At 41.8% G+C, this 27,282-nt stretch overlaps 1 protein-coding gene across 1 annotated transcript in view; it reads right to left on the bottom strand.

The window, feature by feature from the left end:
- Positions 1 to 27,282, bottom strand: part of Septin4 (septin 4) — a 171,859-nt gene that overhangs the window by 125,126 nt on the left and 19,451 nt on the right. Inside the window, exon 2 of the mRNA XM_090374273.1 lies at positions 13,024 to 13,281. Coding sequence (XP_090230399.1) covers positions 13,024 to 13,036 — 13 coding nt within the window. The 5' untranslated portion in view covers positions 13,037 to 13,281. The remainder of the gene's footprint in view (positions 1 to 13,023; positions 13,282 to 27,282) is intronic.

Here is a 27,282-nt window from a genome sequence, read left to right as displayed (position 1 = left end):
CATTTGCCTTTGTATATTTGTTCCATCGCTGCGGTGTCTTGATGGAAGCGCTCACCATGTTCGTCGCTGACGGCACCACAGTTTGGTGGGAAGAAATCCAGGTGTGAGGTAAGAAATGCAACTTCAATGACATGTTGCGTCTAAGTTTTTCGTAAGAAGTAATGAGATCTTCCACAAGCTGCCTGTAGTTGCTAGCTTTAACATTTCCTAGAAAACCAGTCGAAACATTTCGACGGCTTTCCACGCTGATTTCTCGCTATTACTAAGGACACATTCGAACTGTTCGTCTTTGAAAAGTTGCCTTAGTTGTGGACCAGTGAACACGCTTACCTTAAACTTCTCTGTATTAAGTTCTGGGAATTTCTCTTGCAAGTATGTGAATGCAGGACCGTTCACTTCGAAAGCCTTCACGGAATTTTTCATGATCTCCAGTTTGATGTGGAGTAGTGAAAGCAAAACTTCATTTGGATCTATCAGAGGTTTAAATGCTACGTTCTTCATTCCAATGTTAATGATTTTCGTTGAGGCCCTCCTCTTCTCGTAGTGCATATACTTGTCACGACTATCCCTCTCTCAGAGAAAGCAACAATACTTGTAACTCTAATAAAATGCCGATTACCTTTAAATCACCACATATCTGCCACTCATACTTCTGATAGTGTACACCCAAGAGGATTCTCTCCATGTGTGCGTATGTTTATTTTTCGTGGACGGCATACGCAAGAGGTATTGAAGGCAGCATATTTCCGTTGTGTAATAACATAGCCTTAAGTCTATGTTATTACACAACGAACAACCTTAAAAGCGTCTATAAATATTCGCCATTCTTCCGGAACCTGCCTCATGTTGGTTGCTGCCATTAGACCATCAACGTCCTTACGAACAGTGAGTTCACCCTCTGTTTGATAGAATTTATCATAGTCTTTATTTCGAGTACGAAATGTCACTTTCACAGCATGATCTAGAAGATACCACTGTTATAACCTCGAGGCCAAACACTCTGCCTTATTCTTGGGCAGTTCGAGATCCCTGATGAGGTCATTAATTTCACTTTCTGTGATCTTATGTGGTTCAAAAAGATAAAGGTTTGGACAAAATGGTGGATCCCTTGACGTAGACGACTGCTGTACTTCTTCGTGTGTATCAAGTTAATGTGCATCAGAGTGTACAGAAAAATGGTCGGGTGTTTCAGGAATAGGTAGTACTGCACCGTGAGGCACGAAACGAATTGCAGTTGGTATATTTGGGTACGTCATTGTCCACATTTTCTTTATTTTCATCAATTTTCTAATAGGAGGCACCATACATAATTAACAGTCTGCGACCTGATTTGTTGGCTCTCTCTCTCTCTCCATGGGTAATGCGAAAGGCATAAAACGTCCTTTTCGATTCACCCACGCATTGAGTTTCGATGAACAGGTAGTGCCGCGTATGTGTGGAGCCCAGTTCTTGTCTTGGTCGCCTACTTTACACCCAAAGTACAAGAAGTAGGTCTTTTTTATGGTTCGTGTTAAGGGACGCTTTCTTGCAACTAACGTGATTTCTCCATATACGTAACAGAAGTCATCCGGTCTATTCACACAATTACGGGGCATATTAATCGTAAACGACACAAATACTGCGCAAAAAGTAGGAATCTTACAGAGAACAACTTAACTGAGAACAATTCACCCAGTACCTAGCCGTATTCGAGGATTACTGCAACAGAAAATTGAAGACGCATTTGCGACGACAACTTATCACGCGATGTAGAGCTAGGCGACAGTTGGCGATCGTTTGATAAGAGCGTCGTGGTACTGAAACTGCGGTGTTACCATGCATTTTGCCCAGAGCCGCAGTTGATAATGCAGAGTAACTCACTAATGTGAGACCACTGTAATTCGAAAACAAGAGCCAATAGGCAAATTTTCATGCGATTTTCGTGTTCAGAATCATAAAATTAGTCAAGATTGAGTATTTTCGTTTTCTTAACATTTTACGTGTTGACCAGAGTGTCGAGTGTGTTTAGTGTCAAACGGCACCAGTGGTTTCCCCCATCTCCGCGTAGTATACATTGTAGGTGTGAAACAGAACACTGTCAATGCGAGAGGTTTAAAGGTGTTATTTTTCAATGTATGGATCTTGTATATGTGTAGTGTCGTGTATCGTTGTTCCTCTGGTTATTTGGCCGCTGAGCCCCAAATCGGACCCAACGTTGCTCATACTCCGCCCCGTGGAGGCAAACCAGGTACATCAGTATTATAGTTATTTACTTTGGCAGGTCCTGCCACCTAATTTCCTGAGATTTCAGTGGCTAGGACCTAAAAGAAAACCACACGCCATAGTTAGGGGTTAGCCAAAAGGAATACTAGTTATGCGATTTAATGTCATTAAGTTTTTGGGTGTAAGGCTCAAGCAATTTAACAATGATTCGAACGCTAGTAGTTGTAAGTTAGAGGGGGAGGGGAGACTGAAGGCTGGGGGAGAAGACAGAGATATGGGGTCCATAGAGGAGATGATCCCCAAATCGGTGCAGCAGGCCCATGTCTACCAGAGCAGAAAGAGGGGCGGCGAGGGGGGGAGACCAATGGTAACCTCCCCCTCCAGCCCGCCCGGGGAGCGGAGGCAAAGGACCACGCAGGAGAGCATGGAAGGCCGAACGGCTGCAGCTGTGCTGTGCTGGTAGTTGGGTCCCACCTGGGACAGCATGCTGGCTAGGAACAGCCAACAGCATGGATGACCTTGGGTTCCAGAAGGTTCCCATGGCCATCCGTCCATCTGGTGGAGGCAGGAATAGAACATACAATTTATATCATTCGCATACACACCATTTTTATGTATTTTATTATTATTATTATTTTTTTACATTTTATAGTTTTTTGCCCCTACATTTCAAGGCAACATTTTATAGTTTTTACATTTTACAACTTTTTCATAATTTTTTTTCCCAGGGAGGGGTAACGTATTAAATAAGCAAAATTGACACCAATCTGTCAATCCTGCCTGTCCAATTATTGCTTTTAAAATAATTCAATGCTTGTTTAACCATTACTTTAAAGACAAAGCAACAATTTAAACAAGCAAATAATTTAAAGAAAGCTCACGCAATTTAAATGACATATAAATAATCAAATTTAGGAGAATATTTATCTACATTTCTCATCGAACAAAACACACACACACACACATTTATATAACAATTATACTAATACTGTACTATATATATATTTTTTTTTTCAAACATCCTATCATGCTTTTACATTCTGTATTCCACATTTATACGTTCAACACACTATTTCTCGCATTCATTCACTCTTCCAGGCACACACTTTTACACCTTACATTCACACAGCCCATTTCACACAGACTCCACAGTCATTCGCTAATTTTACTCAGTTTCCACATTTACTCTTTCAGCACTCGCCCTTTCTCACACATTCATCCCAGAGGCATAAATTATCATTCACTCACCCTTCCTAGCATTTTCTTTCATACACTCCTTTATATTCACTCCAGTTCTCGTCCATTCAATCCTCATTCATACTAGCATACTTCAGAAACCTGCAGCTTACTAGTTTTTTCCAGCTGACAGGCTCTCTTTAAAGTCCTTTCCGTGAGTGTTGTCATGTTTGGGTGTACTCAGTCTGTTTTGGTTGGACGTATGCTATGATGATGGCAGTACCAACCTGCCTTTATTCCCATCAGTCACATTTGGTTATTTTCCTATCTCTATGGTCCCCTGGAAATGAGCCAGAGGAGTCAATTCAGGTATATTTAGTCATGTAGAGATTTTGTCATTCACTGGGCATGGGGAGGGAAATGGGCTGGTTATATATTTGGTCTATTGATTTGGTACAGGGACTGGTTGAAGAGCCTGTCCCTGCAAGTTTCGGCTGATTTCAAAAATGTTTTGAGCATACTTGGTAAAGGCCTTGTAAAAGACCTCCTCCATGTTGAGTTGGTGTTCTTGTCCCCTAGGAAGGGGTCCAATTTCTGTGATTAACTGTCTACGTTAATTTTCATAGATTACACAGTCATATAGAACGTGTGCCCAATCCTGATTTTCGCCACATACAGTGGGGGTCATCGGCCAGTCCCAAAGAGTGCAATTTAGCTTTAAGGGATCCATGACCGTCAATAGAAATGTGGTATAAAGTCCTGGAGCATACCACTTAGGTTGGGCTAACCATAGCCACCTGTTGAAAAAACGTTTTGGTAGTACCACCTTTGGTCTCTTGTTCCCATTCAGTTTGCCATATCGGATGTAGTCGTGTGGCAATTTGTCGTTTCTCTGCCGTGATGTCATTGGCAAGGTTTGGGATTATGCCTAGGAAACCCATGGGGATTCCTTTTTTAAGTCTATAATAAATTATCATTATTAATTTAGCCCTTTTTTATCAATTTCAAGATGCAGTGGTAGGGTACAGGCCAAAATTGCAGGGCCGGGATACTAACTGTACAGTATGCTGTAGTTATTGTTAATAAGATTGTTCTTTGAATGCTATTTAATTTCTAGGAAATTTCTTAAAGAATCCAGGAAAAAATCCTACTGAACCTAAATCATACAGACCTATAGCTTTATTGCCTGTTCTAGGAAAAATAATGGAACGCCTACTCCTCTATAGACTTAATTTATATTATACTGATATTACGTGTTGACCAGTGTAATTAGTATTAGTAATGGCCGCATGGTGCAAAAAAGCCTATGGCTTATGCTGCACCAGCCAAAAAAACGAATAAAACAATGATAAAAAAATAAAATAATAATAATAATTAAAAAAAGAAAAGGAAATTAAACCTATCATCCTATGCGCTTCCCTGACCCGAAGGTACTATCCAGATAACCTTTGAATTTCCCCAAACTGTCAGCCGCTACCACCCATGTAGGCAACTTAGTACAGAAATTTATAACTCGCTGGCTAAAATAAAACTTCCTGCAGTCCAATCTAAACATTTCCCCTCGTAATTTGGGGGGAAATGTTTAGATTGGATTTGCCTCTAATTGACTGGAGCAAATGGGAAGGAAACTCGACATGGGGAACAAAATCTCCAAATCAACCAGACGACTGCCACTTCCATCAACATGCCAGGGAAAGCACCAGAGAAAAGAACACTCCAGACCCCACCACCACACACGAATCAGACGACACAACAGGGCCGACAGCAGAGGAACCAGCAGCAGGAAGTGACCACGGAGCCCCACGGCGGATGATAACGAGAGAGGCAGCAGAAGCAAAAGGCAAAGGAATGGGTTCCAACCTCAGAAAAGGAAACCACGACGCCTCAAGGCACCACATGGCCTCCACCAACCGGGCAGACATCGCGCAGAGAACGAACACATCTGAACCGCGGCACGCCCCCAAAACACCAATCACAGACGCCCCGAATGCGCACACACCATCAAAAAAACACTCCACGAGGAGGGCCCCAAGCCGGATGAACAGCGAAGCCGCCACACCACTTGAGCAGAAAAAGGTGGCATGGAAAGGTTACAGAGTAATAAAAAGCACCGAAGCCCACAACAACCACAAGACGATCTGCAACAGAGCCACAGAAAAGGCCAGACAGGCAAAGGCAGTCTATGAGAAATCACTAGCAAACAGAGCAAAGAGCGGGGACAAGGAACTCTTCACATATACAAACGCCAAGAAGAGCAGGACAAACCAGACCGGACCCCCACGCAAGGGAAAGGGGACAGTAACAAATACACCAGCTGCCGCTGCAGATGAACTCAACAGCCACCCCGCATCGATATTCACAAATGAAAAACCCCTTGCGGCAATCGGAAACTGTGGGAGCGAAGCAAAAAAATATGCAACCAATGACACTGAAATTTCTCAAGACCATCCAATCAAAAAACCCTCGAGCCCACAGACCAGTAAGGCTCCCGGAGCCGATGGAACACACCCCACAATCCCAAGGGCAATCCCAAGGCGGCAAGTGAGTGCACCGAACCACTGAGGCCAATCACGCGAGCATCACTAGACTCTGGGAAGACTCCGTTGGAGCGGAAAAGTGCCAATGCATCCCCCACACACAAGGGCTACTCCAAGAGTGAAGTGGGAAACCACCGACCTGTCAGTCCGATCCCAGTAGCAGGGAAAATCACGGAGGCAACGATCAAGGCTGGAACCCAGGACCACCCGGACCGAACTGAAACCCTCAAGGACAATCAACACGGCCCCGCAAAGGGAAAATCATGTTCAACAAATCCGGCTCGCTACTTCGATAGGGTCACTCACGAGCCGGACCCAGGGAACAATTTCGACACCGTCCATTTAGACCCCAGCAAAGCCCCCGACCCAGTCCCACATGATCGGCCGCTCCATAAGCTGGAACATCCCTAGGTGGACAGAAGGATGGCTCCAGGGCAGGAGGCAGAGGGGTGCGACAAATGGCCACTCCCCAGACCGGGCCGATGCAAGAAGTGGGGCCCCCCAAGGATCAGCACCAGGACCACTGCCGCTTTTTTAATCTTCACAAACGACATCGATGAAAGGATAGAGGGCGCGATGTCCAAATCCGCAGACGATGCCAAAATTGGCAGAGCAGCCAACGATCACTGTCAAGCCGAGCCTCCCCAGAGAGACCCAGACAGCCCTCAGGAACGGTCAGAAAAATGGCAGCCACGCTCCAATCCAACAAAGTGCAAGGCACCACACCCGGGAAACAGCAATCCCAAAACAACCCACCCACCCGGTGGAGATCAAATAAACCCAGCACCGGAGGAAATGGACCCGGGCGCCACGACACGGCCAGACACGAAACCCCCCGAGCACTGCAAACAGGTTGCAAGGAAGGCCCACGGCGCCCCATCGACGATCCATCGAACCCCCGCAAGCAGAGACAGGGACGCGACAATCCCACTGCACAAGGCCTATGCCAGACCACACCCGGAACACTGCGCTCAAGCACGGAGACCGCACCCAAAGAAAGACATCAAGCCCCCCGAAAGGGCGCAAAGACGGCCAACTCGCCCGGTGAGATCCGCAAAAGAGAGCCCCCACGAAGAAAGACCCCGAACATGCGGGCTGCAGAGCCCGGAAACCAGACACCCCAGAGGAGACCCGATTGAGGCGCTCAAGGCTCCGAGAGGCATCAGCAAAATGAACGGGGACGAAACTTTCAAGACCAATTAGGAAGTATTCATTTATTAAAGTTAAAAATGGGAGAAACTCAAAGTAATTCCTTAGAATTATAGCGAAATGTACCTCGCCACTTCAAAACTACCATTTTGATGATCTCCCTATGCTTTCCATACACATTATTGCTAACTGAATTTAGCCTTCAGTAATAATTCTCATTTTGAAATGAATGCTATTCTGAAAGACATTTTGTTTCTTTTTCTTTACAAATATTCGTTCATTATAGTAAGGAGAAAAGCAGCTCAGGGTTATTCACTAGATCCATCCACTTCGTACTCACGTTATGGAATGAATGAGCGAGCAGAGGGGAAGCCTTGAGCTGCCTATTGGCTTTCCTTACTCTAACAGGCCATATTTACAGTAAACTGTCCAATATTTTGCTGTGAAATTGAATTACTTTTTTCGGCCGAAAGCATTTTTACTACGCATTAAAGATACTGTTAAATGCGTCATTTACATTGAAAACTATAATCAGTTTAAGTTTTTGCTAATCTGTATAGCACTAACAGCAACGATTGCTCTTGTACCCGATTGTTCTCTCGTTTCTGATTCCAGGAGATGTATTCGGTTCCGTTTTTTTAAAGTTCAACGGAGTACAGCTTAGTCATTCTCAATTACCTTTCATGACACAATTTAATGATTACGAAACTACACTGAGCTGTGACCAAACAGTTGTCTTTGTCATAGGCGAGAGCATTCTTAAACAGTGGGTAATATAGATAAAATTCCCTAGCCAACGATGCCCTTTTAGGCTGTGAAATTTATTTCGAACTTTTAGAACATTTTTATACATCTTATATATAAATCGCGAGTTAAGATTTAATGCGAGTTGAATAAATGAAGGAAAATGAAATACGGTAGTTGTGATTAATTTTTATTAGTGACAGTATAATCTAGGCACCGGAGGTCCCCTCGATTCCACGTTTATTTCTCTTCTGTCGTCTACACTACTCCCTAAAGCCCAGATAGTGTGGATTAGTACGTGCTTCTGTAAATTAGTGTTGGGTTATGTTGGTATGTTGTTCATCTGGCCAATTCGCCTATGGGCCTGTAGAACACCATCGGAATGAGGAGCCAGGCTAGGTCAGTAGGAAAGATTCTATGGAAGGGCTAACTCTTTGACCGTGTGGGCTTCCGGACTATAAACAGAAAATTTATTTATTAATTAATTTTATTTAATCCCATAGTCGCTGGGCATTCTGGAAAGGGCTCCCCCTCCCCAAAAAAACGATCCCTGAAAGACAGTATAGTAATTGCGCAACCTGTCACTCGACTGTAGAGAGAGAGAGAGAGAGAGAGTAAAATATGTATACGCTCGCACACACACAAACCGCATAAATTAGTGTGATATAGCAACTCTCTCACTATGATGTGAGTAGCTGATGTGCCAAAACTTCCCATGCATACGAATAACATGACGAATTGTAATTGATACTTTTGTTAAATTTCATGAACTTTTTAATATTCGATATCGACTTTGCACCACCTTTCCATTCATTCCGCCCTAACGTGCCGAGAGAGAATGAGAAGGCACAGCTGTAAAGTTTTGCAACAGCCTCATAATTAATTAAATGACTGCTCATTTGAAAGACAAACCATTCTTCTCTATGCTTCAGCACCCCCCCAATCTCTTTTCTTTTACCTAAAGATATGAGCATTATTATTCTAGATTTTTATTACTTTTATTATCATTTTTTATTATTCTTTTATTACCATTCATCATAGATGATCCACCTAATCCCGGGGGATGGGGTAAACCATCTAAGATAAATAACAATAAAAAAATTTGCAAAAATGCGAATCGTTTGTTAAATATTTGAATACCATTATACACAAATTGCCAGAAAAAAATAAATAAATAAAATAAAAGATACGAACCCCAATGCAACAGAAAAAAAATTTTTTGCACCTATTTGCATTTCTTCTGTTGATTACGCGTTACCTCGTTGAGTATAAAGATTGCACAGGATGTTCGACTACAGTAATCTGAGGCCATAATGCGGAAAACGCGTAATCTATCAGTCTTTAAAAAAAGGTCTTATTGTGGGTGCGCGTTTAGCAGGAGCCACGATTCAAGAAACGAAAAACATAATTGGTTTCTCAAAAACGTCCATCCCAAAGGTTTTTAATGACTGGAAAGCAAACTGTTCTTCCACATCTCAAAGGCGTAAATGTGGCAGAAAAAAATATATACTTCAAGACCGAATCCCTCGTACTCTAAGGAGGACTGCACGGAAAAATAGGACATCCAGTGCGTAGCAAATAACATCTGAATTCAACCAAGCCCAGAACCGCCCTATTTCAAACCGTGCGCAGGGAATTAAAGAAATTGGACATTGATAGTCGTCTGCCTATTCGGAAGCCGCTTGTTTCAGAGAAAAGCAAAAGAGAAAAAAAAAAAAACTGCCTACAATGGTGCCGAGAAGGTCGTGATTGGAAAGTGGATCAGTTAAAGAAAGTCATATGGACAGACGAATCACGATACACTTTGTTTTGTACAGGTGGTATCATGGTATGGGGAATGTTTTTGTTAGCACGGACTGGGTACGTTGATACCGGTGGAAGGTCGAATGTCATCTAGGGAGTACCTGAATTTTGTATCAGATCTACTGCGCCCTGCAATGTCACACTTTCATCTCGAAGGTGATGACCGATTGATGGACGACAGTGCATTGTGCATACTGGTGGAAGGTCGAATGTCCTCTAGGGAGTACCTGAATTTTGTATCAGATCTACTGCGCCCTGCAGTGTCACACTTTCATCCCGAAAGTGATGACCACTTTATGGACGACAGTGCATTGTGCCAAAAAATCGCAAGAATAGTTCGGAGAACATTACACGGATTTATGTCATTTTCCCTGGTCCCCGACATTCATCTGATCTCAATCCTGTTGCGAATGTGTGGGATATGCCGGAATGAGCTATTCGGCAATGAAGTCCTCTTTCTTCAACTTTGCCCCAGCTATGCGATATTTTGCTGGAAGAATGGTTAAAATTTGACCAGAACGCACTGAAACACTTTAAAGATTTCATGCCTCGCCGCACATCTGCTTTTATTCGGAACAAAGGTGGCCCGATTCGATACTGAATACAGGGTGGTATTTTTTTGGCTAGTGTGTGTGAAAAATCTATAAAACTTACACCAAAGAAATATGATGGTCCAAATGCAATGTTATCGTTGATCCACTTCATTTTGCATTAGCGGATGAAATGGATCATTGGGATGTTTTTGTTTATACTCCCGCACGATCACGTGGTCAGTAGAGTTTACAATAAATCATCAATACAAACATCAATCGTATTTAGCAGTCACGGGCTTGAACACCGGTTCTCAAAGAGCGCGTGCTACTGCACCACTCTCTTGACCACTCGGCTATGTTAAGAAGCGTAAACATAGGACTTCCTTCCTTCATAGTTAGTTTCAGTTTTGCAAACTCATATGGAGTCATTAAGACAGCTTATATGATTAAATTGTTCGAAATATATCAGATCAAATTTAAGGTTATCCCTCAAGTAAAATGTGTCCCGTTTGCTTCAATAACATATTCGTGAGATTTACTTAGGCATTTTGATGTATTGCTCCTTCTACCACTGCTCGAGGGCTTATTTTAAACGCTAAAACAGTGGCTTTTATACTAAAAAATCCAGTGGTTAATTACTCTAACCCACAATCACTTGATTTAGAATAACTCACAGTAACTGTGGCAACAAAACCTTTGGGGTATCAAAATATCGTTTGACAAGTTTTCTGCAGAAGGAAGGAAGGAACTATGTCACCTTCGTACGAGACCGAGTAACTCGACTACAACATGAAGTAGTTCCTGACGGATCCTCTCGTCCGGAGAGTAGAAAGGATTCGGCCACTTCTCGATGATGTGGAAGAAGAGCTATTTCGTATCTGTATATGCCGCACAGTATATGTTTGAAAATTTGTGAAATGGTTTGCGAGAGCTAGAATAATGACTTGTCTTTGAATTATGCGATAATATGCACATTATCATATAATTCAAAGATTTTAAGACATGATTTTAATGATAGTTTTAATGACAGTAGTTACTAAAACTGCGGTTTTATAACGGAAATATAGTTAAGGATTCTGACTTCTTATATTAATGTTAAACATTGCTCTGAATTAATCTCTGGCATGATAATAAATGTTAAAATAAGTGACTAATCTAATTGTTATTGGGGGCCTACCCTTGTTATGTATTCTGTACTCATATTATGATTTATTCTTCTGGGACGACACAAGTGTACACGTTGCTTGATGTAAATAAGAAACGAAAATAGTATTCCTTGAATTTTTGTTATGGTTAACCACCGGTGCTAAACATGTTTATCTCTATATAAACAGTATTGTAAAGGAGAGATCCACTCCACGTAATGAACGCATTTAAATTTAAAAACTATAACAAATCATGTGCTAAAAGATCAACGTGATTCATGTTCCCTGTCCCTTACTCCACGATGTATTTCAAGCAGGTGAAACAAAATTAATTAAGAATAAAAGCAGCAGTTTGAATGAAGATAAATTAAAATATAAAATCCTCAATCACGGGTTTAATTTTGAACTTTTTTTTTTTTAATATCGAAATGGCAATTCCACTTTCCACACTACCTGATCAACTGATTTCATTAATAAGGTATTGCTGAGAACTCCTACAGTTTGCCTTTGACAATTTGTTTGCGTAAAACAAACAGATTCGGAAAGTTTTTATAATTTCAGGAGTTAATTAATTAATTACTAAGAGTTCACTATAGCAATCAGTGCATCCAGTGTTGAAAAACTTTAAACATGCGCTTCATTTCATGGGATGGAAAGGAACTGTTGATGAAAGAGTAGCAGTAGAATTAATGGGCTCAATAAGACCACTGAGGGAGGTACTACTGTACTTAAATTTTGACAGAGAAGAGTACAAAGGGGAAATAATGATGGCAGTTACCTCTCCATCAGAAACTTCCGGTTCGTGCTATATCTAGTGTAATTTGTAGACCAGTCGCTGGTCGTAAAGCAGAACCTTTCACTCTTAACGTGGCTGCAAGGCTTCTATCCGCCTGTGGGGAAAGGAGTCTCACGAAGATAAACAGACCATTATTTTTGGGGAGGGGTGATATCGACGATTTCCTTCAGTTTAGGCCACATGGGGAATAGTTACAGGGAAGTTTTTGGCCCCTTCGTCAACGACTTCCCGCAATTGAGAAATGTGCGATAATAGCACAAAGTACCTGTGATTCTTTGCCTTCCCTTTTTCTCACCCTCTTGTTTAAAATGCTAAAAAAAAAAAAAAAAAAAAAAAAAATCCAGTAATTTTTGATGTAAAGTAAACGAATGGCTCATTCAGTAGTTTCCCTTCTCTTCCAAAATCTCTCACGAAATCGGCCATGTGCACATTGGGTATTCACGTACCTGCGAAGGGGCGAGATTGAGCTGGAGTGTATATTTTCAAAGTGTAGCACACGATTTTTTTTTAAATTTAAAATCTTGTAATTTACATGACATTAATTGCATCCACCATGTCTTCGCTTAGCATCACGTGGTCACCATAACTCGAGGTTGGGTGGTGTACGGTCAATAACTGAGAGGATAATAACGAGCACACGACATCCCTACCCTGCAGTGGGCATAAACCTGTAAATAATGAAAGCTCTCTGCTGTTGGAACACACACAAAAGATTAACAAAATAAACATTATCAAATAAATTGCCTTACCTCTGTAGGAAGGAGTGGGAGATGCCGGTTGGTCGAGATAATTCAGGTGGAGCCACAAGTAAAGAAAACAGAAAAGTCGATTAATCGCGCATCACATAAGCAATATAGATAAATCCACACATTTAAAATAAGACGCCATTAAACAATTTGTACATAACCCTCACCAAGACAATGGCATTCCTCACTTACCTGAATGGTGCATGGCGAGGTAGGAACTAACGGGGTCCCCAGATGCCAGACATCTTCCAAGATTCCGCCAGGACACTACAAGTAGAAACACAGATTCAGTTCCTCCCTGTTTTTGCCTTCTCCGTCGTCTACAGTGCTCGGGTATCAGACTCCCGGATGTAGCGTTGAGTCATGGGAACTGATCGATACTTCGGGAGCTGTGACCTTTCCGACTGTCGTCCATAGCGACAGAAAGATGCGATGACGTACCGCCTCTCCCTATAATACCAACAGTATTAACAGGATGAGATTGGAGTAAGCGCCGTTTCTTTAGAAATTTTTGTGGAAATTGGTAATATTTTAAAGCCGACTTCCAAATGATGATACTCAATTCTGTGTCTCCCACATATTAATGACAGGTGGCGCTACAAAGAATATTAGTTGGATATGCAGACAAACAGATGTAAGAGGAGCCCTTTAACAGTTTCAAATTTCAGACTAAAAGCGCGCGGAGAATTCCAGAACCTGCCGCATGCCGACTCACAAAATATAACTGTTTTTGTTTTTTTTTGGGTACGATTCGTTGGTTGATCTTGATTTTCGAACATGAGAGCAATGTCAGGTACAAGGATTGAATATTCTTAATTGTTGCAGTAATAAACTCCCAATTTAAACAGATGCGCTGTAATAAATATTTACTGTTATGAAGTAACAGCTCATAATGCAAATTGATGAGTACTTTTGAGAAATGCATCACGTATTTCTTCGCTTCTGTACATAGTGAGTGACCACTTTATTAGGTACACCTACACTTTACATGAAAGGAAGTGCTCCTTATAACAGCATCACATATTCGTTATTGTAGCAGAGTTTTACGAGCATCAGCGATTTATGACAATGTGCTCCGCGTTTACCGTCTGTAAATTGCGTGTGTTTTGAGGTCGATTTTTTGTTTGCTGGACGAAAAACCCAAATTTTCGGGAGTAAAAACCATGCTGCCCTCGCCTGAGACCGACTAACTCAGCCACGTTCTGAAAAAGGATCATAAAAATTCCTCATATCATCAACGGGACTCGAACTCAGGTCTTTTCCACCCGTTGTGGGGGAGGACGGCGATTCTACCAAGTGCGTTACCTACGAGCGCTGACGTATTCGTACCATACGATATATAGCAGGATGGTAGATACGTTGGGATGCAGTATGTGTGCAAATCAGTGCGACAATGGGTAAAATATATGAGTACGTCATGCTCATCTTCGCACCGAACTGCACAAAAACATACAGCTCGGATATTCATGCGTATGAGTTTCCGAGGTACTCATACTAGTCGTACGCATTGGTTTGAGTGTCTCGGAAACTGAAACCCTAGTAGAGTTTTCAAGTATGACTGTAACTCGAGAGTGTATGTACATCGAGATTGGTCGAATAACGAAATAACGATCAAAATCCAATAAACAATGGCGACCCCGTGGTCGGAAACAGCTTATTATGATATTAGGGTCAACCGTAAATGATTACATTTACCCATATATTTATTTTGTCTGTAAATTGTGTGTGTGTTCTCTGGTCGATTTGCCTGTTTTGCTGGACGGAAAAACCCTAGTTTCTGGGGGGGGGGTGGGGGGACCTTGCTATCTACGACTGAGACCGACTAACTCAGCCACGGAGTGAAAAAAGCCCATTAAAGTTCCTCGCATCATCGACGGGATTCGAACCCGGGCCTTTTCCACCCGGTGTGGGAAGGACGGTGACGATACCATTGTGCTACCGCGCAGACACAAGACTTGTGCAGGATAACAGAAAGGCTACAGGCTGTTAAATGAGTTGTCATTACAACAGTGGTAACGAAAGAGGCATTTCAGAACGCACAAATCGCCGTACCCTGTCAGAGATGGAAAATTGCAGGCAAAGATCGAACGGGATTCCACTCATGTCAATAATAACATGAAGGTACGGTTACAGGAAACTCATGAATACCAATACGGGACAGCGGAGGATTGGAAAAAGTTGCCTAGTCTGACGATTCCATATGTCTGCTGTGCAACTGATGGGAGGAGAGGACCAGAATATATGGCAAAAACTATACGAGTCCATGGACCCATCCTGCCAGATGTCAACAATGCAGTAGCGCAGACTGATAGTAGCGGTGTAATGGTGTAGGGAGAGTGTTCGTGGTGTACATTGGACCCCTTGATACCAGTGGAGCGACATTTGGATGCCATTAATTATCTGGAAATTGTTTACGATTATGCGCATCCCTTAATGGCTGCAATGTACCCATTTGCGAATGGGTTCTTCCAGCAGGATAATGCGCCATGTCACAACGTCAGAGTTGTGCACCACAAGTTTCAGAAACATGAGAGTGAATTGAACTTACTGCAGTGGCTTTCCCAATCGCCAGATTGCAGTCCTTCGGGATGAGGTGGAACAAGCTCTTCGTTACAGAGATCTTCGACCATCCAATTTGCAACGACAGTGGGAAGCAATTGCCTCCCTGGATCAGCATCCCTACGGAACGCTTTCGATACCTTGTGGAGTCCATGCCAAGACGGCAAGATCCAGGTTGTTCTGAGGAATAAAGGGGAACCTACTCGCTATTACGTAGATGTATCTAATAATGTGATTACTCAGTGTAGATGCTTCATTTTCTTTAACGTAAAATGGATGTTGGGTATTGGTACTTATCTCAATATTCGATAATTTAGTTTTTTTTTTTTTTTTTTCGTATGTCGACTGTATTCGCTGTGGCTAGTAAAGGAACAGTACTGCAAGTGGACAGTCTGCGTCTGGCCTAAATCCATCGTTCCAGCATTAAGTAACGTTCGTTTGTATACACACAAGGAAAGCTGCTCTCTCTCTCTCTCTCTCTCTCTCTCTCACACACACACACACACACACACACACACACACACACACACACACACACACACACACACACACACACTCCTGCTCTTTCGCATAATAAATGTCTCTGAGCAATTACAGTATGATCCAAAATAAAATATATCTAAAATTAATGCAAGAATTTGAAAGGAAAAGGAAACATTTTTCTAGTGAATTATGCACTCCTTCTGCTAACAACCGTGAATACCCAGCTCCAGACAAGCTGAAGAGAGTTACCTCCTGAAGAGCAGTTGCTCAATTTCCTCAGCTTAATGCTGCTGAGTTAATTCGTTTCGACTGAATATTATTCTCTTGTCTTTAAGTTGTGCGGTGGTTCAATGACCGGAATTATGCTGTACGTGATTTCTTAGTATGTTCCGGAGATAGGTGGGGAAAAAAGGTCAGCAGAATGAGGAAATGCAGCAAGTCAGAGTTCGGTGAAATGATGCGACCTTGGATATGATTTCTCAAGTGCCGTACTGCATTCTTGCCTGAAGAATAGATGTGCTGTCTCATACCACTACCTATAGCAACATTGAAATAATAGTTTAAGTGCTAAGTTCAGTTCTTTTATTACTTTTATAAGGTGAACTCAATATCTTATTCCCCGTAATTCGACTTTTATCAGAAATATCCCTGCATCACATTACTAGTTTTGCGAAATTCGGCCCTATTTTGAAATTTCATCTATTCTAGGAGAATGGTTTTGGGAACGTTCCCGAATTGACACCATGATTTCAAGTTAAGTTTGGCGCAAAGCCCTTTTTTATATGATATGAAACAGGAAACAGGGATGCATAGAGTAGATTTCTTGTTTACTTCAGTATTCATAACACTCTGTATTGTCAACACCCTATTTTATTAATATATCCATGAACAAATTTTTCCCATGTTTATCTCTCAAGAAATTCTGAGAAGTAACTAAACCTTTTCGATTTCACCCCAAAATACGATCTTTGCAATATCTTCATTTTTTGGTTGCATTTTCTGCGTAAACTGCCACCAAATCTTATGACCTTAATGCAGAACATACATTCTGCTATCAACGCTCTCCCGAAAAATTTTAGATATGCAAAAGTTGTATAATGTATGGATGAATACAAGACACTATTACTGGCTGCAATGTGTATTTGAAGTCGAAAATAGAGTTTAATAAATAAAATGCTTGAGCTATCAAAACTTTCATCAGCTCTACTCTACAGACGAGAAGGGCACCATATTTCCAAAAGGCCGTGAATTATCTGTATACCACTCTAATCCAGTTGAATAGCTGACATATATCACCAGATTTAGTTACTATTCAGTTATTGTTGAATAGGATCTGGAGAACCTATTCAGCAATAACTCACACGATAGTTTACTAAGTTCAAGTTGCACTCTGTCACGGATGCATTGCTGTCTTTCACTGCATTTGCCGACAGAATTTTCCAACACCTCTTCAAGTCACTGAGCCAGTAGCTTAAAAAACCATTGCTACAAATATTCAATTAATAAATAAACTGCTATTTACACCGATCAGCCAAAACGTTATGACCACCTACCTAGTATGATGTTGGTCCTCCACGTGCAGCCAAAACAGCTCATACCCGGCGAGGTATAGACGCTACAAGATTTCTACATGTGTCTTGTGGTATCTGGTACCAACACGTAACCAGCAGATCTTTTAACTCCTGTAAGGTCCGTGGTTGAGACGTCACAGATCGGAGTTGCTGTTCCAACACAAACCACAGATGCTCGATGGGATTGACGTCTGGGGAATTTGGAGGCCAGGGCAATACTTGGAAGTCTTCCTCATGTTCCGCGAACCAGTCTCGAACAATCCGGACGGTGTGGCATGGCGCATTATCCTGCTGAAAGACGGCCCCGCCAGAGGGAAAGACCTTTGCCATGAATGGGTGTACCTGGTCGATGTATAGGTACAAAGTGTGTTGAGGGTGAAACGGCACCAGGAATTTCTCCCATCTCCACGAGTGTTCGCTGTGTTGAGGGAAATACTCTGTCAAGGTCAGAGATTTAAAAATGTGTGGACCATGTGTTGTGTAGTATGTTGTGCGCATTGTTTTTTCTTGCCTATTGGCCGTTGAGCCCCCTGATGGGACCCGACGTCGTCCGTACTATGCCAGCGGCGAGGCTGGCCAGGTGTATCCTGTAATTTATTGTACTCTGGTACCTCCCGCCTCCTAATTTCCTGTGATTTCAGCAGCTGGGCCTTAAAAAAATAAAAATAAAAAAAAATGTAATCGCGGTGGTATTTTTGCAAGATCGCTGTTAAGAGACAGTAGGTGGGATTTTTTCGCTGAAATGACCGTGGGATTGTACGCTACGATGATAAGTTCTAGAGGCCTAATGGGTCAGGCAATAATTTTGGTGTTAATTTAAATTTGGATGTGTGGGGCTTTCGCGATATATAGTCAAGAGAAGGGTGGGGAGACTGAAGGCTGGGGGGGAAGAAAGAGAAGTAAGGGACTGATAGGATAGATGGCCCCCGCAGTCAGCTCGGCATGCCCATGCCCCACCAGAGGGAAGTAGGGGGTGAAGTATGAGGTATTTTGAAGATGTAACAGCTTCTGGGATTTCTCCCATCTCCTCGTGACAGTACCCTGTCAAAGCCAGAGATTTAGAAGTGTGTGTGGGTCATGTGTAGTGTTATATGTTGTGCCCATTGTTTATCCGGCTTATTGGCCAGATAAACAATGGTTACAACAACGGGATCCGACGTTGCCCACACCTCGCCACGCGGAGGCCGCCGGATGTTACCAGTGAGTCAGTTGTACTCTGGCAGGTCCTGCCACTTACTTTCCTGAGATTTTAGTGGCTAAGACCTAAAACAAAATTGGAACGAGCGCGGTTGATTTCAGTTCAGTATATTAAAGCGGTAATATGGGGTTTGACGCTGAAGGCCTGTTTCTGAAGTGCCTAAAAGGTCGGGCGAAATTTTTTTTTTGGTGTATTTTAAATTTGGACGTGTAGGGCTATGCGCTGTGCAAGAGAAAGTGCTATGAGGGGAGAGTGAAGGCTGGTGGGTGAAATAGGAAGAAGAGGGTCGATAAGGTAGGTGACCCCTATTATTCGGTGAGGCATACCCTTCTGCACCGCACAAGAGGGTGCAGAGCCTTGAGCCAATATGGCTCCATCAAGGTGGCAACTTGGAGTTTCTATGCAGTATGAGATCTTCGTCGGTTTTCTCTGTCATCAGTAGTCTTTAGCATCCAGGTTTGTCCTCCTCAGCTATGAACACTGGTCAGGTCCGTTGTCAGTCCGTTATCAATGGTTGTGGTTCTCTTCGTCATGGGAAGATCCGCATCTGTGTCTCCATTGGGTTATTCTTGCGTTTGCTAGGTATTAGATATTATTAGTAGTGAGCAGGTTCCCGAGGGAGGTTCTCCCTGTGTCCTCTCGATGCGTGTTCTGTGTGTGTGTGTTTTTTTTTTTTCTTTTTTTATCTGTTTCTTCTATTGGTGGCTATCAGTGTTTTATGCCTAGCAAATAGTTTTTGGGCATATTCCTTCAGCGCCCTATATTCCTCTAGTTAGTCCAGTAGATGTGATTCCAGATTCTTGGGGAGGTAGTGTATCGTGGTGATGTCTGCACCTGAAGGCCTCATAATGTGTGCAATCGTACATAATGTATGCAATCGTACATAATGTGCTCCCAGCACTCAAGCTCCCCACAGGCGCAGCTCGGTTCCTCCTCAATTCCCCGCGCTGTCAGCTTGGCTTTAAAGGCCCCGTGTCAGAGCTTCGTTATATATCCAAAAGTAGGCTTGGAGGATCTGCTGGAACGCCAGGAATGTTAATACTATTATAAGCTGCCTTGCATATTAGGAATGAGATTCTATTAATTTGAGCTTTGCAGCTGATGAATCTTGAATGTCCTTGCCAGGTTAATAGTTATCGAGCAACCATAATAACAGTGTGAAGGTAAGGTGGCTTATGCGGAAAGCAGTGGTTAATAAGTCTGGGAAAGATGGCTTTCTCGAAGATCTTAAGAGAGCGCAACCGACAGAAATGAATTCCGAGTTCTAACGAGTTCCGACCTCTGGCAACCATTACTGGCCTACTGAAAAGGCTTCCTCTTTGCTTAAGATTCTTGAATAACTTCAACTATTGCATGGTAAGACCTTTTTATGAACGTAGACAACCTGAAGCTCATCGTGCAAGTCTCTCGACCGTGCAATCCTCGTGAAACCATCGCTGCCAGAATCAATCTTTCCATCATTCATTTGGCAGATTACTTCGTCCAATTTAGATTATATATCTGCCCGACCAAGTCTATCGGTATCAGTTTGGTCTGTTTGGTATCAGTTTGGTCGACTTGCTTAAACGAATGCTAACGCGGATTACTCCATCATTGTATAGAGAGACACAATGCACTGACGTCTCGAGGCCTTAGTTGCTTTGGCGCAAAAATAAAACAAATAAACTTTTACTATAGTTAATATCTGCATAGCACTGTATTGTCCATAGGCAATGAAATTATTGATACTGTTAGGATCGTTCATACACTGGTGTGCAAAATTTAAGGACCAGTCAGGTTTTCACCTGTAGCTTCTCATAGGAGTGGCCTGGATATAGGAAAAGCATACCAAAGGAACCTCGTGAGGTACAGAAATGAAGGAAACAACACCGATACAACAACGGAAACAAAACGGTAAAGAGACACTTTATTCAAAAATGGCAACATAGCACTGGCTGCCATGATACAGATGCATCACTGCCAAAGATGGAACAAAGGGAAGAGGTGGTCCTCAGTAGGATATATGGCCATCCCTAATGTCGATGGAGGCTTTTCACTGCTTGTCCATACTTAGAACAATGTTGTTGATAAGTTCTTGCGGTAACATCGTCCATTCCTCTGTCAGCGCCATCTTCAGCTGGTGAACATTTTCTAATGGGTGTGGACGTGCCGCTAGGCGTCTCCCCAGAGCATCCCATATGTGTTCGATGGGATTCAGATCGGCGGTGGAATGGGCAGGCCAATCCGTACGAACAATGCCCTCACTTTCCAAAAGCATATCAACAGATACAGTGCGATTGGGGGGGGGGTGTAGCGTTATCATCCATTAACATGAACTCGGGGCCAATGGCACCTCGAAACAGACGCACACGGGGAAGAATTACCTCAGTACAGTAGCGTGCACCGGTTACAGTACCACCTTCCAGTATCTGGAGTTGTGTACGTCTATCCAAGATAACACCTTCCCAGACGAGAACACCTCGACCGTCATATCAATCCCTTTCAGTGATGTTTGCGGAGTGATACCGTGTGCCAACCTATCGCCAAATTAGCTGACGTCCAGAATCGCTGCTGAGACTGAATCTACTCTCATCAGTAAACAGTATATTAAGTAAAGATTTTGTGGTTGTAACCTTTAGAAATACTGGTGGTCCTTAAGTTTTGCACACCAGTGTACGAGAAAGTTCCTTAATTGATATCGCGCAAATAGCTGTTATTCCCAAGATTTAAAATTTTCTCTGTTAATTAATATGCCAGACCCGAAATCGTTTTCTTTCTGTTAGTTTATTGTTGCTCCAGTTCCGAACCTGTTCTGTCTACCAACTAGTCTAATGCATGTTTCAATCCAGTTGACGTATTAAGAAAAATTTGTAGAACTCTTATGAGAAAATAGGGGAAAATATTTACCACGTGTTTGTGCCCCCATCCCTTCATTCTCAACGAAGTAATGATCAGAAACTTTGACTGTATATTAATATTGCTTTCATGAAACGTTAGTGTATTTCAACAAAATAAACAAATAAAAAAAGCCACGCAGCTTCTTTCCAGTTCAACAAAATGTAGTAGTTCTGGTATTTGGTTTCTCTGCCTCCAACGTAATTTGGAAGGTTTTCATCTGAAATTTCTTTACGTGAAGGCTCCTTGTACTCAGTACTAGGGCTCATTTAAGCTCCGGCTCGGGTACAAATTTGGGGCACTAGATTATTTGAAATTATTTTAATTTTGGGATTTATCATGCAGTGGAATGTAGGCACTGTGTCTACAGTGACACCCAGCTAAGTACAGCTGTTGAACCAAAAGGGCCACTCCTAAGTGGAGATATTTGAAGATTACTTATTCTGAGAAATTTATAGAACATTTCATAACTCAGAAGCTATAGTAGTATAGATGGAATTAATACATACGAGAAGATTGTTCAGTATATTGTTTTATTTAAGTATTTTTATTTATTTTTTTAGTAAATTTTCTATTTTTATTTGCAACCTAAATAATTTTCGGCATTAAGTAAATTAAAGTAAAAGCAAATTTTCAGGGGCCTCCTACAATTGGCAACTGAAGATCACTGACTAAGCCTGTCTCTCTTCACTCACCCTGTACTGAGAGCACGAATGGGTAAGGCTTGATGAATGACCTTGAGTTCTTCGTGTGAATATAGTAAGTTCGCTATTGTCACTTGTTTGGAGAGGTTTGGGTTCGATCTCTGTCTATAACTGGAGGAAGTAAAGCCCTCCTTAGCTCCGAAACAGCCTCCTCCGACGCTGTTTTGTCGATTTCAAGCGAAGGTAGTATGGTCCTCCCCCTGTTACTTATTCCGGCTTTTTCAACCCGCTCAACATGCAGATCGGCCCGTGAATACGCACTGGTATATTTTCACTTCATTTAAGTGAGCTTGCTATGAGGTGCCACCTGGGAAATCAGTCCATATGAATATTAAACTCATTTGTATTCAAAATTCTAAACGTATCAGTAGGTTCAACAAAAAATATATAAAATTAACACATTTTAACACAAAGACCTTCTTGACTAACTTAAATAAAACAAAACAAGTCATGAAGTCATGCGAGCTTGGCCATTTATTAGACTTGGTAGTGACAATTGGCACATCGAACGCTCACTATAAGGTTTAGTGGGAACTGTGTTTTTTTTTTTTTGTTTTATTTATTTTTATCTGTTTTTTTTTTTTCTTTATTACTTTCTAATACCCCTGTTTACCAATCACTATGGTAGTTGTTATAATTTTTCAAAAGAGAACAACTGGTGCCTCACTCCTCCAAAGCCCACAAACTATTTGACTGCTCAAAAATTTTGTTTGTAACCTTTTCTTGTATCAGAAGATTCTAGATTATGAAGTTTTCTTTTATTTTCCCCAAACCTATCACTTTCCTTCTATATACCGCTTTCCTTATATATAGTACTGTGCAAAAGTCTTAAGCACCTTCTGAAACTTTAAAGATATGACATATGAGAAATGTTAAAATATGACATATTTTATGACATATGAGAAATGTCATTAAAAATGATAATTCTGTTTGTTTATGTTTGAATTATCGTAAAATAATAGGTGAATAAACACAGTACTGTATCGTGAGAAAGCAGTAAAAGTTACCCAATAACGATTCTGGCAATAAAATGTGCAAGTAGGTGTTGCCTTTGTGGTTACCAAATACTGAAGGAAAGTGATTTGACAGTCTGTTATTGCTAAAAGAATGAAAACAGTTGATAGCCTATTATAGGTAAAATATTGAAAACAGTTGATAATCAATATAATTCTTGCTGTAAAATATAATAATGTGTGCATTTATCTTTTTTGACAAGAATATCTAAAAAACCTAAAATGAACTTCATACAAAAAAATCACAACTCATGGGTAAAGTAACAGTGGCTACAAGGTATAAGATGGTAATTTTGCACCAACAAGGAAATTTTCAGAATGAAATTTCCCATCAAACAGGAGTTTCTAGATGTGCCATATAACATATTTTGAAGAAATACAAAAAAGGTGGCAAGGTAGAAGATAAAATTCGGAGTGGGAGACCAAAAAAACCTGGCCGGAAGTGATGAACAATATCTTAGGATAACATCTCTTAGAAATAGAAAAAAGTCAAGTACACTTCTTGCTGCAGAACTTGCTCAAGCATCAGGCACCCAAGTACACCCATCTACTCTAAGAAGAGCACTCAACAGACATGGCCTTAATGGTAGAGTTGCAGTCAGGAAACCACTTTTTGGAAAGGAAATAAGACTAAAACGTTTAAATGTGCACAACAGTACAAGGCTTGGGGAACTGAACAGTGGAAAAAAGTCTTATGGAGTACCGAGTCGAAATTTTCGATTTTTGGAAAAAAACGAAGGCAGTATATTAGAAGAAGAAAAGGAAAACAATTGAAAGAGCAATGCCTACAACCAACAGTAAAACATGGAGGTGGATCTGTCCTAGTTTGGGGCTGCATATCTGCAAGTGGAGTTGGTGATTTGGAATCCATGAATCCATGATACAATGACTGCAGAAAAATACAAACAAATATTGATTCACCATGCTGTGCCCTCTGGCATGAGGCTAATTGGTCGAAACTTCATCTTTGAGCATGACAATGATCCTATGGACACTGCTAACACAGTAAAATCTTACTTAAAGAGAGAACAGGATCAAAATGATCTGAAACTAATGGAGCGGCTACCTCAAAGCCCAGATTTGAATATTATAGAGCCTATTTGGGATTACCTCGACAGAAAGATGGAACGGCAGCCAAAATCAGCAGATGAACTGTGGAATGTTCTGCTTGATGCATGTAACAATATTCCACATGAATATTTACAAAAACTTCAAGAATATCAGCAGTTTTGCAAGCAAAAGGTGGACATACGAAATATTAAAGATACCGTTCCTATTTGTTTTGTTGTAATTTAACTTTGATCCACAATAAATGTTTTGTTTATTTCAGCCAATTTTATTGCTTTATACTACACAATTCTTTTCCCACAGAGGATTTCAATTATTGCCTAAGACTTTTGCACAGTATTGTATGTATATATACAGGGTGATTCACTACCAGTCCGACAAACTTGCAGGAGGTGTAGGGGGCACAAAGACGAATCGGAATCACATAGCATTGCAGGGTCCGAAATGCCTTCGTCATGCGGTAGAGGACGGTGAACGGGAGGTCTCGTGAACAGCGATCCCGCTGGAAGTCAGCATTTGCGAACCGTTTCTGTTGAAGAAACCAAGTAGCAAAAGTCCTCCGGAGTGGATAAGCCGCAGGCTCCAATGACTGGACCCGTTTCAGATGGTATGAACTTATTTGGTTTGTTGACAGTATCCTCCATATAGTGGATTGGGAAATACCCAATCGTTGGCCTATCGCTCGAGTACTCGTACTCGGATTGCCTTCTGTAAGACGGAGGACATTCTCCTCATTGTCTGGCGTCCTCGTCGTTTGCTCTCGATTCATGGTACCTCTCGTGAAACAACCAGTCTCACGTAACATTCACCAAACACATCTGATAGCCGATTGTCCTTTTCACATAAAGAAGACCTCCCACAGAATTTTGATCGAAAGCAGTCTGTGAGGAAGAATTTCTGCAGTTCATACACCAACCCTGCGCATGTTCCACCATTTTCTTGTTATGGGTTAAAGCACTATTATCCCCAAGATGCTGTTTCCAAACTCGACCTCGCTCTGAAACAATTCCTGTTATCACATTCCATCGACTGAAAATTGCCATATATATATATGAATTCAAATCGGCTTTCACCATACTCAAAAATTGTAGTACGTCACATACTTGGCCCTTGAGATTGTCACAGACATTCTCTCAGATATGCCAGACAAGCTGTACTTGCTACCTGGGAGTCTAAAACGCTGATGGAACTGATATTCGGGTGACACTCAAGTCAAGTGGACCCAATTTCGGCGAAGTCCGGACGGTCTGTGGCAGCCAAATCCTCTGCTTGCACCTTCACGATGGTGGGACTGTTAGTAATCCTGGGTATAACCTCCATGCACAAGTACATGGTGGATGACCACCCAGGTGTGAACCAACGTAAACAGGGGTCGAGGTGTAGCGCCCACACCACATGGAGGAATGCCGTCCCTCTATGTTACCAGGCAGTACTAGGTGGTAGATGACTCTCATCAACCAGTGCAATACCACCACTTTGCTTATTGGAGGCTTGAAGTGGTGGAACCCATGTTTAGTCTCTAGAGCTAAGTTCCGGTCAACCCTTCCCTATCTTTTCCATCATGCCGTATGATTTATGCCTTTTGAGGTTATGATGAACGTCGTGGCGAGATCCAATATTCGTTACATTTCGAGGGTACAGCTCTAAAACGGTGTTCGCAGGCCGGCCGCTAGTTAGTACACCGGACCGAAAATTGCTATTGGTAACTCTCTAGGAGGCTTCCGGATCAGCTAGTGTATAATCTTGCTACCTCTACTCTGTAGGCTACCTCTACTCCCTCCAGATAGTGACTGGAGGGAGTCCAAGTAGTGTATATGCGGGGAGTATTGTCGAGGCCACGTTATGTCAAGGATCTGGGTATATTCTTACCATGTGTACGCCATATCCAAAAATTTCATTACTTCATACAGCATGTCCCATTCACTTTTTCTTACTATTGAATACATTGTCAAACTAATAGAGCAAGCCTGTCTGCGAAAAGAACTAAACCTCCCAAGCACTTCCTAATTCATTTCACAAATATATGTGGTCTGAATTCTAATCTCAACGATGTCCATTTCCACTTGCAGCCTGCCAAACCCCATGTACTTTTTCTGACAGAATCTCAGTTATCGGTTGACTCAACTACTGCTCATCTCAGATGCCCAAATTATTCGCTGTATGATTCCTTTCGCCTCAAAGGTGGTACTTGTGCATATGTCCGTTCTGATATTCCCTGTCAGAGACTTGGAAATTTGGAATCTCCTCTCTTTGATCTTCTCTGGCTTAAAATCTCTCTACCTCATTGTGTCAAATTCATCTGTTGTCTCTATCGTTCTCCCAACTCCACTAATCACTTGGAGCTCTTTGACTTCCTCTCTTTGCAACTTGACTTTCTCCAGTGCAACTTTCCTAACAGTGAGGTAATTTTCCTTGGTGATTTTAATGTTCACAACTCCAGCTGGCCCCCGTTTTCTTGTCACAGCTGGTCGTGATGCTGAGGCTTTTGCAATTACTAATGACCTTGCACAGATTGTTCATTTACCTACAAGAATACCGGACAATCCTAATCATACAGCCAATACGTTTGATCTTTTTCTCACAAACAACCCTTCTAAGTACGCGGTCGAAGTGAGAGATCCTTTAGGCACTTCAGATCACAACTTGGTGATTGTCTCTTCTCCAATGAACCTTTATCTCATGGCAATTCCGAACCTCGTGTTTTTTGGCATTACAAGAATGCAAAATGGGATGACCTGCGAGACTTCTTTTCTTCTTTTTCTTGGTCGGATTACCGTTTCAAAACTTCTGATGTCAACGTTTGCTCAGATCGTGTCAGTGAAATTATTCTTGCAGGAATGGAATCTTTTATCCCACACTCCACTTTAAAATCTCGTCCTCTATCTAAACCTTGGTTTTCCAATAAATGTGCTAAGGCTGTTCAAGAGAAGAATGTTGAATATCATAATTGGCTTGTTTCTAATTCTCCAGTTTCATTTTCT

Source organism: Mastigoproctus giganteus, chromosome 5 (assembly GCF_048544385.1).
Source record: "Mastigoproctus giganteus isolate SK-2022 chromosome 5, ASM4854438v1, whole genome shotgun sequence".
In the NCBI taxonomy this organism is placed as follows: domain Eukaryota; kingdom Metazoa; phylum Arthropoda; class Arachnida; order Uropygi; family Thelyphonidae; genus Mastigoproctus; species Mastigoproctus giganteus.
The sequence above is the reverse complement of the archived record's forward strand: the minus strand, read 5'-3'. Positions and strand labels throughout refer to the sequence as shown.